General features: G+C 38.9%; 1 protein-coding gene across 1 annotated transcript in view; it reads right to left on the minus strand.

The window, feature by feature from the left end:
- Positions 1-20,692, minus strand: part of csmd2 (CUB and Sushi multiple domains 2) — a 245,624-nt gene that overhangs the window by 99,305 nt on the left and 125,627 nt on the right. Inside the window, exons 11-21 of the mRNA XM_023275803.3 lie at positions 18,246-18,349; positions 16,257-16,369; positions 10,973-11,155; positions 9,568-9,758; positions 9,184-9,319; positions 6,609-6,803; positions 4,465-4,603; positions 2,752-2,939; positions 1,792-1,980; positions 1,095-1,211; positions 348-563 (exon numbers count right to left, since the gene is read on the minus strand). Of these exons, the coding sequence (XP_023131571.2) occupies positions 348-563; positions 1,095-1,211; positions 1,792-1,980; positions 2,752-2,939; positions 4,465-4,603; positions 6,609-6,803; positions 9,184-9,319; positions 9,568-9,758; positions 10,973-11,155; positions 16,257-16,369; positions 18,246-18,349 (1,771 nt within the window). The remainder of the gene's footprint in view (positions 1-347; positions 564-1,094; positions 1,212-1,791; positions 1,981-2,751; positions 2,940-4,464; positions 4,604-6,608; positions 6,804-9,183; positions 9,320-9,567; positions 9,759-10,972; positions 11,156-16,256; positions 16,370-18,245; positions 18,350-20,692) is intronic.

A 20,692-nucleotide genomic window follows, 5' to 3' on the forward strand; every position in this document is an offset into this window, starting at 1 on the left:
CTTTATTCAGTTAAAGTGAATCAGTTTTCTTGACACTGTCCATTCTATTAGTTAGTCTTAAGTGCAAGTAATTGCATATTTACATAAGACGTACTTGGCTCCTTTTCCATTGTTTCCTCCTCTACAACTTAAATGCGTACTGCTGTTCGTGTCAAGAACATTTTGAAACAGACCCAGGTCATTAAAAGGATCCATAATGTTCCCCTCTCAACTTGAATCCTAATTGCTTTATGTTTTAAACTTTTAGCTCTCAGGTTTTTTTTTCTAAATGATTGGTATGGCCCAGCACTGAGACCAACTATCCCTGTTTTTCTCTCAGTGTTGTGAATGCCTGAGTTTATTCTTACCAGAGAAAGTGATGTTGAATCCCTCGTATGAAACAGAGAAGTCAGACAGAAAACGGATCTGTGCTGTGTAGTTTCCAAACAGGCCTGCGCTGAGAGGTGGAGGCAGTGTGGAGCCTGTCAGTCTCCACAGTGGCTGAGAGAAGCTGCTATTCTCTGTCACCAATAAATGGTCATGTGGGCTTTCAAGATGAAAAGTGTGGAAGGTGAACTGGACACCTGCAACAGAAAGAATCAAAGATGCAGTCTTCAAATATCTTGTTTTTACTTTAAAAAAAAAAAAAAAAACTTTGCATAAGATAGCTTAGTCTCGGTGGCCATTAACATGCAGTGTATAATCAAATAATACATTCTTGCTAGTTAGAATTTGTAATTAAGCAAGAAACAAAAATCATTTCATGACTAAATGCTACATTCACTACAGTCTTTGGATTCATGCGAATGAGTGTTCAAACAGGTTCATCAATCCCCTGTCTTCCTGTCCTACCACTTATCAAACACATTACATCTGCACAGAGTGAGCATCTGTAAATAAGGCTGTGTCAATCTGATGTGAGCCATCGACCAAAGGTGACATAACTGGAGAGTCATCCCATGGCGCCGTAGCCCTAGGCCAGCCTCTCAGCTGTCCAGTCTTACAAAGACAGCTAGTTCGGCAAAATAAAAAGGCCACTCAATCGGGGGAAATGACATTGTAAGGGAAATTGAATTTGACTGCTGCATGTGTTGACACGGAATTTCTCTGCTAACCTTTGCCATGGGAGGTCTCGATTATCCATGTGCAATTCAGGTTATGCGGATAAAAGTCTGGGAAGCCAGGAGACAAAATGGTGCCGACGTTGCCCTGGATATAACCTCCACACAATGCTGGCAACACAGGGCGAATGGAAACAGTGGAAGATGGATGAACAGAGAGAAATGAGAGGAGAGCAGAGAGGTAAAATCTGAGAGCGCTTGAAGACAGAAATAAAATCTCCTGAAAAAATTGCAAAACTTGTCTGTGCATTTACAATGTGGTGAAATGCATTTTACAAGAGGTGCCCTTCAAGATAGCATAAAAAGGAGACAGTGGTATTATCAGTAGCATTACAGAGTGGGCAGAAATCAATACAGTCCTTAAATATAAAAGCATTTACAGATGAGGAATAAGGGAAACATCAAAGGGTAAGCTTATTGCCATACATATAAAATTTCTGATGAAATGAAGCAGAAACTTTTAAAGTCTAAAACAAGAGTCACTGAAAGAATCGTTTTATATGGATTTTATGATAACTCAGAAATACATAGCAATTTAAACGTGATGCAATATGAAGCAAAGTGCTCAAAATGATTTCTCATGTTTCATCTGTAACAACACATAACAATGAATTTAGCTTTAATCCCATTTATGAGTAGGAGAAATCTGGCAGGCGACTATTCATTTCTAGGTCAATATTATGGAACATACCATCACAGCTAGGCAGGGGGCGACTCCACTGAAAGTTGGGTTCACATTCTAAAGGCTCTGTGTCACTAAGTGTGTACCCTGCTTCACAGCTAAATGTCACCAAAGCGCCCACATAGAAGTCATTGCCGTGTCGCTGCCCATTGACAGGTATACCAGGATCCACGCAGTGATCTGACTGTAGCTGCAGGGCTGGAGAGGAAGACAACAGACAGAAAAATAAAGGATCAACATCGTATGATCAAAGATGGAGACACAAAATCTCAACGTCTAGCTGCTTGCAGTGTAATTAGGTTTACATCTCCCTGCTTTGAACAGGTCAAGCGGAGGTCAGGAAATACAAAAGGCAGTTTGCTTTCATGAAGCAATCTTGATAAATAATTCAGGTTTTTTCAACAGGAATGAACAAGTAAGAAGTTTCAGAGCTCTTTTCCACTCTACCCTGTACAGTTTCTGGTGAAGTAGTACTCATAGTGAATTATTTAAGCTTTGCAGAGATTTACCAACAGAGAATGTAAAAAAGGTTTCCAGTGTGAACCACACAGGTAGAAGTGACTGAGCAAGGAATTACATGAGTGAAGTCTGGTTTATGGGAAAAGCGTGTGGGCACAATGTGACACAATGTGACAGGGTAAATGTAATTTTGAGCTTGGCAATATGTGCCAAGGCAGGAATATCTGACAGAATAATCTTGACCCATTTACTTCCTAATTATAGGTGATTTAATAAGCACAGCTTCATTGTGAAATTGACAGCCTGCTGAGATTATATTTACAGCCTCATCTGAATAGCTTTCACAAACACAGTGCACAGTGAGCAACAGATATGGCTGTCTCTGATTTCACCTTCCTGTAAGTAATGGATTCACTTCTATTACAGTATGTGAAGAACGGGCGAATGAATCACAACCTATTTCTTTGGATGTGTGTTTCACTTTGTGCCATCAAGTACACTAGCTCTTACTTTCGTAACGTATACGGAAGCCAATGTCTGAGTGGCTCTTGTCAGTGGAGAAGAGGAGGTACAGGAAGTTGGAGGTACTGATGAGAAACTGAGGAACCTGGGTGCCCTGGTAACTACCAATTAGAGGTGAAGAAGGAAAACGTCCATCGCGCACCTCAAGGACGTCATAGTTGACCTCAGTGCGAAACCTGAAAACAAGAGACAAGGATTTTTTTGTTTGCTTAATCAACTACAAGCATACATGACTGAATGAAGATGCTTTAAAAAAATGATAATATAGTCCACACATAAAAATGAGTCCTTCAAATAAACAGTTAGCTTGTCTGACATGTAGCTTTTTTTAGTTTTCTGAGTATTTAATTTCAAAGGAAACTCTCATCATATTCAGATTTGTGTTAGGTTTACAACATGGCACGTGCAAAATTAGACTACAAACCAGACAGCAGGGGAATTGCCCTGGGGCCCCAGATCGTCAATTAATAGTTTCATATTCACTGTGTGTTCTATTCATTTGTTAGAAATTAAACAGCACTAAAGCAGAATATTCAATGAAATGATGAGGGTCTTAAGGCAAGTCTTAGAGTACTATTAAATGAAAAATTAAAACTTGCCATCTTCCAAAAAAATATTTGTGCTTAACAAAATTATCATAAAAAGGGGTCAATAGTGGTCAACAGCTCATTTTAGCGCTGGAGCCACCAAGTGGGTTAATCAGCTTTTGGGTAACTGGGTTAAACTCGGTGTAATTCAAAATCACTTGAGCAAAAATTTAAAAAAATCTATTTCCTAAGCTTGTAGAGAACCAGCAATCAGCCAATGTAATGATTCCCCAAAAAGTGTTTTAGTATACTATTGACATTTGGCATATGTTAGAGACATAACAGCAACATTTTATGCAAATTAAAAAAAGAGAGATTGATGCTTGAGATTTGTGCAATCCCGAGACATTTGGCTTTGGTGAGTGTATACATGCGTAGCATGTATGTGTGTGTGTATGTGCGCTTCTGTCTTTGTTGCCAGAGACATTTCATCTTCAAAGCCATGAATAAATTGCTTAGTTTCAGAACCATGTCATCGAAATGAAGCGGTTTGTGATATTTTATTGATGTTACATAAAAATTAAAGAGCAACAAACATTTATGCTGTATTCATTTTGCATGGCGTTCTATCGTTGCAAGGACGCGGATGAGATGGCATTGCAAGGATGAGCCTTAGTGAAACACTAATGTAGCGTTTGATCCTACAACTATCTGTCTCTCTCTCTCTCTCAAACATCAAGACAAATTACCTCCTTTCCCGTCTCTACAGTCCTACTTGACAGACCATCTCCACTTACATACGAATGTGTATTTACGTACTTGCAGATATACTGCAGTTTCTTTGTGTGTGCAAACTGTAAGGATATCTGTGGATAATTAGGGAGGTGGTTATCAAATGAATGGATCAAGCACTTCCTGAAGAACCTGATAAATAAAACATTGTGTTCTCCTAGTTGGGGTACATGGTAATGTGCATTAGATCTACTACATTACCTTTGGAAAAGAAACTCAGTGGAAGAGATTAAAGAAAGCCAGAGTAAGTACAGAAATGAAGCTGTGACAATATGTTGAAATTGTGAGACGGTGAAAGGAGGAAAAATTCAAGCTTGTTCTGAGAAAATGAAACAAATCAAAAAAGGATGGCACGACAGCCATTGCTATCTGCCTTACTCACTTGTCGAAGATAATCTTGATGGGGTAGCCTGGAGGAGCCTCAATGATCCATTCACAGTTAAGGGCCTCCTTATATAGTTCTGGCCAGCCAGGGGAGAGGATGATCCCACTGGGAGCCTTCAGATCCCCTCCACATGGGGCTACCAGAGAGAGAGAAGAAATGGAGAGAGAAGGAACAGACAGAGATTGAATTATGCATGTCTTTCCTCGCTGATGTATGACAATGCTCATAGATGATCCCATGCATCAGCTGGGGCTCATCCCATTTCTTTTACTGCCAGAGCCTAGCTAATGTAAACTGGTGACAGCTCACTTCAAGGTTAACCATTTCTCCTAGGAACATGCTTGTCACTGTACGTGTGTCTGAGGGCATAATACCATACATTATATATCCACATGTATGCATATTATTCTTCTGCTGTTCTGTATCGTTTTAAATGTATCATCAAACCCCTCATACAAAGACGCTGCTGTCAGACCCATATCAAAAAGAGAAAACGGAACATCTTTGATCACTAGCACAAGACACTTGAGCACATGGACCTCTCTCCTGTACCCTCATCTCTGTTACAGATCACTTTGCCGTGCATCTCTTTAACTGCCTGTCCTTAACCAGAACACACAGGCACAGTGGAGGGCTTCGTTACAGTGCCAGCTCCTCGCTCCCTTTGAAGTGGAATGATTTAATCAGCCAACTCAGCATACTGAAGGACATCTATAAAACGCATTACACTACAAACGCTGGGGTATGATAGATGGTCTCAGAGGAATACAAAGCTGCGGTGGCACACAGGGGGGAGTGACATGTTTTAATAATGGCTCCCCCCTTGTGTATCATGGATAGTGAACCTGATTAGGCCCCACAGAGCTCTAGCCATGCTTGCACTTAAAGTGCTTTGCTGCTGGTGTCCAAAAACCTTGGCTGGTTAATGGCAACCTTTATCAAAGCACTGCAAGCTACAGTGGACGTTTTGGTTTGCTGGAAACAGTTTATTGAATATTGAGTCACAGAGGGGTAAACTGATTGTTCAGCAATCTGTACTTAAGCACAGCATGTCTGCTACATCAGATTCTTTGAAGAACAAAAGCTCTGTATCATCACCAGCCTAAATTCAGATCTCAGTTGCCCTTGACACAGAATAACTAATTATTAATTAATTGTATTTGCATCAGTAGTAAATTCTAAATCAATTTTCAGATTAATTTCTAGAGCAATCTTTCATTCCACGCCATCTGGGCTGTAAAAAAAAATGTCCTCACAATCCTGAGATGCAGTAATGTTGCATTTTTAAAGCTAGAGTATATCTATCTATCTATCTATCTATATTTTTTTTCCCTGAGCTACACAATGTATGAGGACCTCAGCATAAACACAGCATTTTATATAACTGCTGAGTAGGAGAGAAAATAAGAGGGAATAAATTCAACTCAACCTGTTGTTGTTTACAGTATATATATATATATATATATATATATATATATATATGTATATATATGTATATATATGTATATATATATATATATATATATATATATATGTATATATATATATATATATATATATATATATATATATATATATATATATATATATATATATATATATATATATAAACTGTGTCACTGAATGTAAGGATGATGCTTTTTCTTCACCCGTAAGTGTGACCAACATTATGCCGTTGCCTCATGCCACCTGAAGCGAAAATGCTGTGTCATTGCGATTATCTGATAGATAAAAAACGGACTTTAAGGTTCTATCCTTCTGAAACATGCAAGAATCAGAGGCAGGGAAGCAATTGGTTCAGTATCAAAAAACAGATCATGGATTTATCTGATCTTACACAGGCACAAAAAATATATAGGGGTTAGGAGGTTTATGCATTTCCCTTACCAATCACATTGCATGCATTATCCCTTTCCCTAAAATGGTTACCAGGTTAAAGAAGCCCCTTGTGCTGCCCCTGCAGCTGTATGTCATTGTCTATAAGGGGTTTTTCATTTGTCTCCCCTACAATTAGTCTCAGCAAGGCAACATTATTGTTTCTCTTTTATAGCAACAACATTAATTTTCTTCAATGTTCTCTGATTATCATCAGAGTTCTTTTTGCCTTGGCTGTCACAAATGTTAACGCCTCCTTTACCCACCTTCACAGCGAGGTACAGCATTGTCCCACACCACATTGCCATCCTTGAGGATGCAGGAGATGGTCTGGGAGCCATGGGTCTTCACAAAACCCTCCTCGCACAGGAATGAGATGGAACTACCGAGCTGAAGGCTCTCACCGAAGCGCTTCCCATTAACCGGCACACCAGGGTCTGGGCACTCATTGTGGCGAAATGCTTTTGGAAATGCAGAGAGGATATGAGGTCAGTGTGGAGGACAAAACAAAGGTGTGGGGTGGCAGAATTAAAAACTAAATCAAAGCTAAATTCAATTCACTAGTCAGGTTAAGAAAACAAAAAAATAACAGCTTTCCACTGTCCTTCACACAATGTAACAAAAAAAGCATAAGAAGATTTCTTTCATAATTCCTAGAACAACAGTCTTTTCATGATGAAATGTTTTTAAAGAAATTAGGAAATACTAAAACAAGAACAGAAGACTTTAGTTCTTTTATTATTAATCATAGTCACATAGTATTTTATTTTTTTGTGCAAGGATGCTAATTTCCATGGAGATTTGAAAATAATTATCCAAGTTTCAAAAACAAAACTTTTTTTTTCTCTCTACTGTCAGCATTTAGCAATGCCAGCATGTAACGAGAAGAAATTTGTTTCACTTAGTCACATTGATTCACTGTGCTGCAGTAATTCTAGAGGGTGGGCAGCCCACCGTATGCAGATCATCAGTGCCAGATGACACTGCTAAAATGATTCGTGAAGTAAACAAACATGGAAAATTGTTTTCATATATCCTGGGAACTTTATCAGTCAGCCCCCCCCAATGAAATTTCAAGTAGGAACAAGTTAGAAAGACCACGAAGAAATGCAGTCACGCAAGAAGAGTCATAACCCTGGAACAAGGCATGTAAACAAATACATCACCTGCGCCACTATCTCTCTCACTTACTCTCTCGCTCTCACTCTTGTACACACAAGAAGGTAGGTGACACATGTAGGTGTTGATGAATCCCTCTTCTGTATCCATTGGACCCAAACAGGGTGCCAGCTACACATCATCCATCACAAATATCTTATTTATTAACGTGCCAGAAATCGCTTCAATACAGTTTGGCATGTCCTTAATTAACATGAATGATGGAAGTTGTGCGCTCAGCCCCACAGCCTCCTAAAAACTGTCCTGCAGTTAGATGACAGTGTTCTCAGGAACTAACCGTCATCTTCAGTTAACTGCTCCTGACATTCATTCACCACGCTGCATTGGTTATTTACTTATTCATCTAAGTTGCTAATTAATGCATTAGCCACCATGTGTTGCCCACATTGTGGCTTAACAAGGGCACCTGGGCTTGGTTGATGACATGTCTGCAAATGAGCTCGAGCCAAGGCCCAGAAGCATTCTGGGTAGTTTGTAATTTCTGCTACAGGAAAGTATTTGGAGCAGCATATAGAAGAATATAGTTTACAAACAGTAAACTTTAAAAATATTAGTTAGAGATTTTGTCTAAATAGTCTATTATAGAACTGGGCACAACTACTACAGTTACAACAAAAATAATACTAACATGACTGCCAGTATTATCCCTACTACTATTAGATGGGCAACTTTGAACATTAGACACAAATGAAAAAATAATATTTAGAATATGTCTGAACAGTAGCTCATGGAAAATCTGTAACTGCAACAATTTGGCATGAGCATCCCAGGATTAGGTTGGTAAAATCTTTAGTTCTTCAACCTCAGCTGGCTTTTGGAGAGGATAACTTAGATGTAACAGATTGTATTCATCGAGCTCTGAACAGGAAAAAAAAGTACATTTTTGCATCTTGTTATTATTCATAAGAAGTGATGCTCTTATCTGACTAAGTGTTTCACCATAACAATTGTAACAATTGGTGCTGTGCTAACGTCTTCAATAAACATTACTGGTATGCTGCAAAGTAAATTAATGCACGTCTTCCTATTAAATATTCCTATATAAAACTATGAATTGCAAAAATAACATTTTATTGTCTGCAATAAAGTGAGTCTCCCAACAGCACCTAAGGGTTAGACACTCTGTGCAGCGATGTTTATTTTGGGATGTGGAAGAATGCAAAAACCAGGCTCATTACACAATAGTGCATATGCAATGAATGCAATAATCCTGCTACCAAACCCTCATGGTACTGTATATCCATGAAATGGGTTTACCGGTATGCAGCCAACGTGTACTGCATCAGAGTATAAAACCCATGTGGAATTTCCTTAGAAGTCAGCAGCTACCCAGAATAGAATATAATGAGCACTGCCACAATGTATCTGTCAGGTAAGGATGCTACATCTTGTTTGGGGTTTTATTTAGATGTCAAGTCTCTATTTAGAAAATAAAGACAGGGGTTTTGTCATTTTTTTCCATGTGAGTGTGTAAGCAATGTGTCGCTGATGTGAGAAACAATTTATGCAGGAGAGACAGGCACAAAGATATGGCAGATGATTCATGAGGCCAATCGTATGCACAGACATAAACACAACACCCTTTCTGTACACATGCACAGGCTTCTGTGATAAGCTGTTAAGACTTCTCTTTATCTCCTTTGAAGTAACATTCATACGTACTTGTAAATGTGATGTTAAAACCTCTGTCTGTATAGGTGTGGTCAGTCAGGAACTCCAATCGGGCCACATGGGCACTTGTTGTTATGGGAGGAGGCAGGACATCACCGGAGAAGGTACCCAGGATAGGTGATTCAGCCTGACAGAGACACATAGAGATGTTCTTATGAGACCAAAGATAGGAGCTAAAAAGGGAGAAAAACTCCAGAGTAAACAGTGCATATACACTGAAGTAAGCAAACTAAATGACTAGCAACTCCAGTGATGGTGGCAGAAAGGTTGTTTAGCTTCTACACTTAATTATACAGGCTGATTTTCCTACTGACAGAAAAAAAAGGCTGATTGACAGGTTATAGCTGAGGACAACGTCTTATAATTATACACAACCTTTCCCCCATCCTTGATGGAAAGGAAGTCAAACTGTTTCTCCATGCTGAGGTCGTTGAAGGCCAGATTGATTCTGCTTTCAGGATTGGTGATGATGAGCCACACACAGTGCATGTTGTTTCCATACTCCTGAGGGTAGTTTGGAGACAGTAGCACGCCGGATGGAGTGGTAAAGTTGAAGAAACAGGAAACTATAGGAGTAATAAAGAGAAACAGACAAGGGGAGTGAGAGAGAAGAGGACAACAAAGTACCATAAAAATGAGTATTGTTTAGGAGGCTGAAAACATTGGGGCAAATTCCATTTACTTTTGCTGACTACAAGACAATGCGATTTGATTCATTTTATTCAATCTGTAGAAATCCACCTCAAGAACCAGATACTGCAGACATCTAACAGATCAGAGAGGAAATCGTATTTCAAAAGACACCACTATAACCATCAATTTGTTGTCTTGTAGCATAAGCACATACACAATGACAGCACCCTGAGGCACACATGGGGCTCTCAAGAAATGAAAAGAAAAAAGAGATCCATCAATTTCTCAACTTGCCATTCGAAGTACTAGATTAGTCTAGATAAGAAAGGGGAAAGCTAAATAGGCATGGAAAAGAAACCCTTTGAAAATGGCACTGACAGTACGTTCCTTCATAAAACATCTCCATCTGAAGGGACAATGTGACGACTCTTGGGCTGTCAAGGATGATTTTCTATCTATTCTGAAACACCTCAGTGGTTTTGGAGATGCCTAATTTGGGGGAAGAAAATGGCACATACACTACATTTACTTGGATACAGAAGGGACATAAATACATGCATTATGGGACCTGCTAACAGAGAGCTTCGCATTGGACAGCTGTACATTTAGAAAAGGAGGTCATCTTATTTACATTGTTGGCTTCCCAACAAAGACAAACGTGGTGCATTATCTCTACATGACTAAAACAGTTTGTTAAATGGTAACCAAATAAACACTGTTTCCCTGTATTGTGTAGCCAAACTGACTTTTGTGCCAGCAAGCACTCTGTTATTCAGCTCAGTGATGTTTATCTAGATACTGCAGCTTTTTTGTCCACCCTATTGTCTTATCAATAATAGAACAGCGGGCATTATCTGCATGGTCAGCTCTCTTTTCCTCCCCCCCTCATCCTCTAACTCTCTCGCTTTCTGTATTTGTCTTTCATGGCGTTAATTAGCTAATAATCCCTCCTATTGTTACAAAATCCACAGCCTTTGCAAGGCAAACTGTAAGGATAATCTGACCATTTATTACACGGCCCCCTTCCACTCGCACCCATCAGCACAAACATACATATTTATACACCCATGTGACTTCTGTCATACTCATGCACGTGTGCACATGGAGTATGTCAAATTTAAACAGCATAAGTATTCTGAGAGCTTACAAACACAGCTGGGTTTTTTAGCCGACCACTGGTTGTTCTTCTGACAGGTGATGTTCTTCTTCCCCACCAGCTCAAAGGCAGGAAGACACTCAAAGTACAGTCTGTCTCCATGGCGAAAACCTGTCCCCTCCCGTTTGCCATAAGCCGGGATTCCAGGATCTCCACAGCTGCCTTGGTCGATTTCTGTGTGGGCAAAAGTAAACACATTTAACAGAAAAGTCAGTATACAAAAGATTCATGCTAACAAATTATGTCAAGCAGAGAAACATGAATACAGGATAAACACAGTACAGCTACATATATATATATATATATATATATATATATATATATATATAAGTGATATGACTATAAAGAACGTCATATTAAATCTTAACAAACAGCTATCATTTGTTTCACGCCAAAGCAAGTATAGCTGGTTAACATAAGTTAGAGAAAATTCATCCCAAACACATCTCTCAAACCCAGCTTATTTTAAATATACTATTTTTATTTTCTGACTAAAGAAGGCTACAAGAATGGTGCATTCTTGTGCATTGATATAAACAGGAAAATACAACACCCTAATCATTCAGCACAACGCAGCTCTGAAGCCAGCTTTCAGCAGAACCATGAATATAGTTGAATCACAGCCCCTTTCCCTGGAAAGACACATTTTGTACTTGTGGGAAGCACTGAAGGGCATATTTTGAGAAGAACAGGATGCACGCCACATTATCTTCATCTAGAATAATGCAAAAGTGTTATTAGGGAAAACATACATTTTACTGCCTAGTAGATTAATACACCTTAATCTCTTCAGTACAGTGACAAGTCCAGAATTTGTTTAACCTGGTTTGACCAAAAGACTTGTACCACATGGACACTGTTAAGCATGATCACAGTGAAAACAATGCTTCACAACAACAACAAAAGTGTTCTTTACTTCCTAAATCTTGTTAGTTTTTTAAAAAATTATAGGAGCAATAAGATCACAGAAGAAATATCCAGTGCCTACTTGTTCCCACAGCTCAGTCCTGCACGTTCTATTATTCTCAAAGCTGCTTTATTGTTCTTATTTACCATATCATATTCCAAACACGTGTGCATTCCATGAAATTAATTAAAAATGTGCTGGCTCAACCAGTGTATGCTAGGACATCTAGTCTGAGTCGCTGTATCATTTGGAGTGGAGGTTTGTAACCTGTGTGTGGGTATGATGATGTGAGTAGAAATATAGGTGAAACAGCCCATAGCTGATACGTGATGAGTAAAGCCCTCCACCCACAGTTCAACACGTATGTGAACTGCAAATTAATTGCACAGTTTAATACCATCGTAGTGAGAAATACAACTTTACTGGCACTGCTACTTTATGAAGTAACAGAAAGGGCACTTGGAGACAACAGCCCTCCACCAAGGCCAATGTATAATTGTTGAGAAACTGATCTTCATTAGCATCCTGTAGTTTTTGTGTAATTCTGCTTACAGACAGACAGACACTGAAAACACACATCTACCTCAATAGGGAAGAATGCCTTAAATCTTGATGTTCACTTGCAGAGAAGATAGAAAGGCATTTACCTGTGTATTTTTTTTTTCCAACAAATACAGTCTAAACGACTGCCCCCCTTGTGAGTAGTGAGTCATCTACTAATGTGCACTTGAACTGATCTATAACAGCTTTATCAAAAGATAGAAACAGACAAAAACAGTAAGAGTCCACAGTGTTCTGGAGTCCTTGCTTGGCCATTACTTGAGTAGCTCCTCAAAAACTTGAATCAAAGGAATTTTCTGCATCTAGTCATTTATCTAAAACTGAACAGATAATAGAAATGATGCTGTAAGAATGACTGACTGAAAAGTTCATCATGGCTCATAAATTATCTTTTACATCATAACATTGAAATCTGCAGAATTCCATAATTGTCACACATTTTACTTTGCCATTATTTTGTTCACCACTACACATTCTACACCCATTATCCTCCCAAAATGTTACTCGCTAAACTTGCCAATCTCTCATTTGTTTCTCTCTCCTCCTCTGTCCAACTGCAAATATACCCATCCTTTCACAGTTTGACAAATGTCCTGACTTGTGTTGGAAGCTGACGCGAGCATTTTCCGACTCACGCAAACACACCTCCATGACCACCCTTCTTCCTTAAAACCACACATGCCAATTTCATTATCACAAGATTTATGCATCTCGCTTCCATTCACTCACTCTTCTGTCTACTTTTCGGAGGGTGAAGATTGCAGATGGGAATGCTGAGGCATCCTATTGAGGCATCTGGACGGGGGAACACAGAGAGCGAATAAGCTCATCCATCCAGGAAATGATGGCAGGGCCTAATACGATTTTAAATCGCACCAGGGGTGATGCTGGGTATAAATCCATACTCAGCCCTAATGATGATCATCATTTAGAACACATATTTAGAGCTCACTGCTGTTTGGATGTATGGCTGTCCTGAGGCAGCCTCATTCACAAGACAACTCATTGATCTTACGTGGAAGTCACCTTTAAAAAGGGGGGTGAGGCTGTGAGAATCAAGGGGGAAATGAACCAAGAGAACGAGTAACATCCAACAGAAATCTGATCTGAAAGAACAATGCAGTTCAAAGAGAGAAATAAGAATACGCACATGCAAATGCATAAAATCACACACATGATCAAGCACTACAGCGCTTCTCAGATAAGACCATTCTGCCTCATGGGTCTCCACCATAAGAACTTCAGGGAAAATGAAGGTAATAAATATGAGCCCTTTGAAGTGTGCATGTACATGAGTGTGTACACATGTTTCATCGATTGTGTTTCTTGTTTTACATGTGTTTGTGCATTTGTGTGTATGTTGTAAAGACAATTTCTTCGAGGCAGAAGTGAATAAAACAGAAGTGGATCCTGATGATTAGGGCAATAGATGTCAGGACATATTTTTTGTTCTTCTCTGTTTGACACTCCAAAATAATCCAAGCACTGTAATGGACTCAAACTATTGTCAACAACTGCACTGCAATCTCCTAAGGCCTGGGATGACAAAAGGACTTTATTAGTTAAGTTTATTGGTATAACCTAGTACTGCATAAAATGGGCTTTACCAACCCACTGTTCCACTGCTAAATCAAATATATGTTAAGTACATATAACGTGTGGACCTGAGTTAAAAGTGCATGACCTCATACTCACCATGCATTAAAGCAAAAATCAAAAGTAGCTGCACATCCTGCCAATAGGTAGCTGTTCAAGCTCTCATTTAGTAACAGATGGTTATAGTGACACAACAAAATCATCAGTTTTTGAGGCTCTGCAATCTGAAACAGCTCTAAAAATGTCACTTGAGACAAAAAATACAAACTGCTGTGTCTTTAACATTAACTACAGTCCTGGTGAATCATTTGCAGGATGTAAACAAATGAAAATGTTTCAAGTCAAACACCCTCAGTGTCAGTATACAGTACTGTGGTGGTGGGGTTTAGACCTGCTCATTTGCATTAATACTGATTTAGTTTGCAAGTATTCCATCTTCAGAGAGACTGAGGCCCTGGCATAGTGTGTGCAACCAACAGTCAAATGTATGGGTAAGGTGGGAGTGTGTATACTGGTATGACTATGTTTGCAATTACACTTGATGATCAGGCTTAAAATACAAGTAACTGAGAATGCAAATTAGATTTTGGGTGCTCCAATCTGGGAGGTGAAGTGGTTCAAAGCGTTTCTTCCCCTTCATTAAGTAGAACTCATTGTTTTAATTACACTTTGGTTCAGCCTGCTGCTCCACTTTCTCTGTTATTTTTGCTGATGAAAAATAAGCATCTGTGGGCTAGGGAGAAGACTTGCTGTGCTTCTGAGAGGCAAACAGCAGACTTAACTAGAAGAAGAACCCTGGCAAACCCCCCATACTCACATGCATACACACTGTGAAAGACAACACACAGAGAAACGCACACTGCCACTCCTAACTGTATCTCATCTTCACACACGCATACAAACACATACACATTACTTCATCTGTTGAAGCTCTCACACTTGTGCACTTAAACACGCAGACATATAATTACAAATACAGAGTCACATCAGTATTCAGTAACAGGATAAATGCATCAACTATCAATGAATCAATGTATCACTGACTGCATTTCACCAGTTTATTTATCAAAATAAGTACCTTTATTGTCCTGACTCATTAGTGTTCAATGCAAAAACAGAACACAAATTATGAATCTAAAAGCATAATTTGTGCACAGCTGTAATGGAACCAGCGATTTGTGGTTCCATTCACTAGTACTTTTTCAATTCTCAGTGTCATACAGTGTACAAAACTATTACCCGAAGTGATCCAGTGTGGCTTTTTAAGAGTTCACTTAGGCCTGTTTTGCATTTATAGTCTTTGTAATCTGTTTTTCTAGCTGTAACATGCCATGTGGCAGATGGAGGTCGAACAGCCCTAAGCACAGTGCCTGTTATGTTATGATGCTAATAAATTCATCACAGAAGTCTTAAATGAGGCAGATGCAGTATCTCTAATCTCTCTGCTTTTAAAAATTAACTCTGAAAAATGAATGTTAAGAACTACACCAGTATTACAGTCAACTAAAGCTAAATGTGTTCTGACCTTGTCCCCACAATTACATTCCTAGATGCCTAAACTGCATTTTCATTTTGAAAGAAACCTATTTCCTCACTGAAAGGTATGCCTGTGACTTAGCAGTGAAGGTATCCAGCTTGTTGAAGTTTCAAACTTGGCATAATGAGTTAAATGGGGAGGATAACAGTTTAAGTTGGTTTATTGGTTGGTTACAAAGGAGTGACAGTCAACTAATACGTCACAAATGTAACCCAGCAGAAAATGTGTTTCCCTCAAAAAGTAATAGAGAACACACTTTAGTTACATAGGAATGTCATTTTTGGGTTAAATGTGGTTAGACCACATGGTGTGAGCAGCAGATCACAATGCAACAGGGGAATAAAAAACAAACAAATAAACAAACAAAAATATTGTATTTAGGGTTGTTTAGCCTAGATTTGAAGTTTGCTTTAAGGCACCAAGACCATGTTGTCATTTTCTAATTTAATGTATTAGTTTCTCTGCACAACAATGAAGTATTGGACAGTAACTAAAAAAAAATCAAACAACTTCACATGGAATAATGGATGAGGTGTAGACAACTTTATCTATTCTGATGCTACTTGACTGTCACCTAAACTGGGTAACTCAATCAACAATCCTTTTTCTAATGCAGCTATACATAAGACAAACATCCTACTGACTGATAACCAAAATGTGAGGAGCATCCTTACCTTCATAGGAAACCTTGAAGCCCAAGGAGCCACTGGTGTCATCTGTTTTGAAGTTTAGCCACATCTGGTGACTGGTGCTCACCACAAGGTCTGGAGTAGTGGTACCAGACAGGCTACAAAACAGACAAGGTGTCAGATTTCTTTTAAAAAAAAAAAAAAAAAAATTAAATTAAATTAAATTTAAAAAGTTTCTTTTGAATAGTGTTTCTACTGTATCAAAAATCTAATTAAACACATCTGCAAGAAGCGAAAACAATACATGAACTTATATATTAAACAATCTGACTTTCTCTTCATAGAAAAGTACTCCGAAACTGTTGTAAGTATTTCTAGCCTGACAAACTTATTTTTTTTTTTTTTTTTTCTTTTTATATGCTAACCCTTAATTCAACAGCTGGGGACACGAAAGTGGAAAATGAAGGCAAGATCAGTCAATGCCACAGAAGTAATTTAATCCTATTTGAATAGTAATTCCACCCAACTCTAATTAGGAAGTGTATAGCTGCAGACTAAGTGATTAAGAGTTCTAATTTTAGTGACGGAACATGGAGAATAGTGGGAGAAGTAGTGGTGTTTGGATAAGTTAGGCTCATGTTTTTGTCCTTTCTTGCCGTCTTTTAACTAAGTTTCTGGGAACTTCTATGCACATGTGGGAGGAAAGGTAAAATAAGCACCTAGGAAGAATGCTAGTTTTAGGATACACTTCGATTCTCCTTTTGCTGTTTAAATTACAAAAACTTACAGTAGTTTTCTGTCACCTTTCTTATCACTTCTATATCAGGTATAACAGGTCTGTGGTATGGATGACTGCCATCCAGCACCAAGCCAAGTATGACATATTTAAGGAAATCTTTATGCTTATGGCACCTATGTTTACACACAAGAACATCATTATCCCTGAAGAAAAAAAAAAAAAAACAAACCAAAAAAAAAAAACAGTTGTGGCAAATTTACACACTAACTGACTGAGTACAATGTGTTTCAAGTGCACAAATAGAGGGAATTTGATTCATTGTGACTCATTACCTATTAACCACCATATTTATGACTGTGCTGTATCGGGTTACGCACCTCTGACCTTAAAGTTACAAAATATAATTCCCCACACCTCACACACGCTTGCCTGCCCCACCGATTCGCAAAAATATAGTCCTGAGTTTAACAGTGCTGATAGCAGCAGTATATTCTCCTCTCCTAACTTGTTCTAGTTTGTTTGTGTGCAGGAGCGCAAAGACCAAATTACTCAGTCTACTTTCATACCATAAAGAATTCCATAAGGGGAGAGGCGATTCTTAATTGGCCCAGATTAAGTCATTTTCAGTGTTTGTGTTCTGTTAAATGTTTGTGTATTGTGAGTGTATGTGAGGCTACACAAAAATATTAAAGTGAGGACGATCTTCTCACATCAGCGAACCTATCTCCCATTTATCTCCAACCTCCTCCTGCCTCCCACCCCAGCAAGGCAGCCTCACATAAAAATTGATCTATAAAAACTTTATTAAGGTGGTAAATTTCAGCACAATTAATAACAACATCCTGTGGATTGTTATGGAGCATCTGCTAGTGCAAACTCCATTAGGGGGCATCAATATGCAGTTTGCAATGCTGCACCGCAGGGTTGTGATCTTGTTTTTAACAGCCAAAAGAAAGATGATTGACAATGTAGTGCGACATCTATTTTTCATGCCCTACTGCATCAGGTGGTGATGAAATGAAAGAGAAACTGTACAATCGAGAAGAAAGGGCTGGAGGGGAAAGGGAAGAGAGAGGGGTGCTGAGGGGTGCAGGGAAGTGAAGGCGGAGAAACGCCAAGTGTCCCACAAAGAAGAAAGGTGAAAGGGAAAAAAGAACGCAAAAGACAGAATATGATTACGGGGGACATGACTAGTAAAACCAAAAATGACTGCTAGCCAAAAGAAGTTACAGAACAGAGGCAAGACTCAAGGCAAAAAAAACAACAAAATCACAGAGGTCAACAGAGTCACTCACACGTGGAATATGGTCTTCTGGTCTCCCACCACCTCGCCATCTCCCACCGTTAAAGTGTCATATCCTCGCTCCAGGTCAAAATCCTCAAATGTCAGCTTGATCACCTAAACAACAGCGAGGACATCACCAAGACAACCGTAAACGACAGATGCTTGAATGCTCCTGAAACCAGGTGCAGAGAAGGGACCTCTTCCCATCTGTGACTTTGCAACCCTCTGTCCATCAATATATCATCCACTAGGCTCATTTGAATACTTGCAGGGCACATTTTAACTCACACTTACAGCATGTCTTAGCTATGTATACTACATGTAAAGCATCTTTTGATAGTATCAGCTTCTTTCTACATTCTGTATGTAAAGTCACTATTCGGTATAGCTACGCAGTATGTGATGTATACATGACTGTGTGTGTATATTTTCATATATCTGACTCACAGTCTGTTGATTATACAGTGAAATATAAACACTCTACCACTAATCAAAACATCTGATTGTCTGCCAGACAGTCTGCATGACCCCTACTCTTTGCTCATCAAGTCAGCAGGTTGCAGACATCTTTGTGGCCTATTTAGCCAGATGAACAAGGGCTTAAAACACATCAGGAGGTGTGCCAGAAGACTTGGAGCTGTTCACAAGGTGAATACGTGTATCTTAAAGGTGAAGCAGAAGTTCTGAAAGATTTATGTGTTAGATTGTGAAGAATGAAACAAACCAATTAATTTGATGCCATTTCCATGCTTTAGGTTGGAGAAAAAATGTAACACGGTAATAAAAACAATAATATTGTTCAAGCCAAGGAAAGCACAGGTCAACTCCAATAAAGACAGACAAACAAATAAGTTTTAATTTTGTTAGTGCACAAAAAGATAAACAAAGACAAAAACAGAGTGATTTGGGAGTCTGAAATATAAATAAATAAATAAAAAAGCAAAGCAAGGACTGTCTTTGTCTCCTAGTTTAAATTGGCTGCCACTGATTTCCGCCAAATTCTTAATGTTTTCAGAGGGCTGAGAAAGCAAGGCCTAATGAAAAAGCTTATATAAATGCAAATTGCATTCTGTCTTATGTTAAACCTCGAACCTAATGAAAATTGCCAAGGTGGAGAGAAAAGATTGATGGTGTGTAGGCAAAATAGGTCAGATCGCTCGATAAATAGAGTTTCATACCACAAACTCATCTCCCATCTGCCAGCCAACAGGTGACGTATGTTGTAGACAGAAAGAAACAAAGAAAGTCAAAAAGCTCAGCAGCCATACCGAGGGGGGTTAAAAGACATGGTCCTCACTAAACAGTTGAAGCAATGTGTCTTCAATCTTACTCTCCATTGTTGTTGCAGCTAATCATGTGATCACAATGTATCAAACCTAAGAGCATGCATGACTTTTTACAACTTTCTTCATAGTTCTTCTTTTTGGTCATCCAGTTTGTGAGAGGCAATGCTGCTATAGCAGCATACCAGTGAGAATTCAGACACCAACTTCTGTTCATTCAACCAGCTTTGGGCTGCACCAAATGTAACAAAAGACAGTGCTGATTTAGTTTGTTTCATCAGATTTAGTTTCTGGCTTTATTTTTTTTTTTTTTATTACTCCGCCAAGGAACGCAGCGGAGTTATGTGACGATCGCCATTGGTTTGTCTGTCTGTCTGTTCGCAACATTACTCAACAACAGACTAATGGATGGATGGAACTTTGGATTAAATTTTCAGAGAAGGTCAGAAATGACACAACGAGCAAGTGATTAGAATTTGGCAGTGATGCAGCTTACAGTCTGGATCCATGGATCTGTTACAGATTTCCGTATCATTGCGAGATAGCAGCACAGCGTCACTGTAACTACGACAACTAGTAAACACTACGACAACTAGTAAACACTACATCAGCTGCCTGTTGCCAATCACATGATTGCAATCCTACTACAAATCGACCGCTGCGGACCACAAATTGTTTAAAGATTTTACCCGTTGGAAATCATACGACTGAGCAGCCTTGGCGGAGTACTGTGCTCTCTGAGTGCTTTTCTTGTTTCAATTATGACAGCAATGCCTGTAAAGAACACCCAATAGTCTTGTATGACATATTAGCTTTTTGTATATACTTCAAGATTCCACATTTACTGAACACAGCATGGTTGACTTGAACATTACATATGGAGGTTAGTTTGTTAGATGCATGCAACATTCCGGCTGTTCTATAGCCTGTATCATTACTTCTACTGTGTCACTGCAAACCACTTTTAAATAGGGCAGAAAAAACATTTCAAACTGAAATCGCAATGTTGAACAATGCAGTTAGCACGTCACAAAGGCTGCAATTTAGGATATACAATATGCAGCATATATGATGTAAGGTCTTAGCTGTTGTGTCACTGGTTTTACAATGGTTGCTATGACTTGGGTAAAGAAAGAGCTTTGAAAATCTGCCAGGATACGAATCTTCATTTTAC

This window comes from Amphiprion ocellaris, chromosome 15 (genome assembly GCF_022539595.1).
Source record: "Amphiprion ocellaris isolate individual 3 ecotype Okinawa chromosome 15, ASM2253959v1, whole genome shotgun sequence".
In the NCBI taxonomy this organism is placed as follows: domain Eukaryota; kingdom Metazoa; phylum Chordata; class Actinopteri; family Pomacentridae; genus Amphiprion; species Amphiprion ocellaris.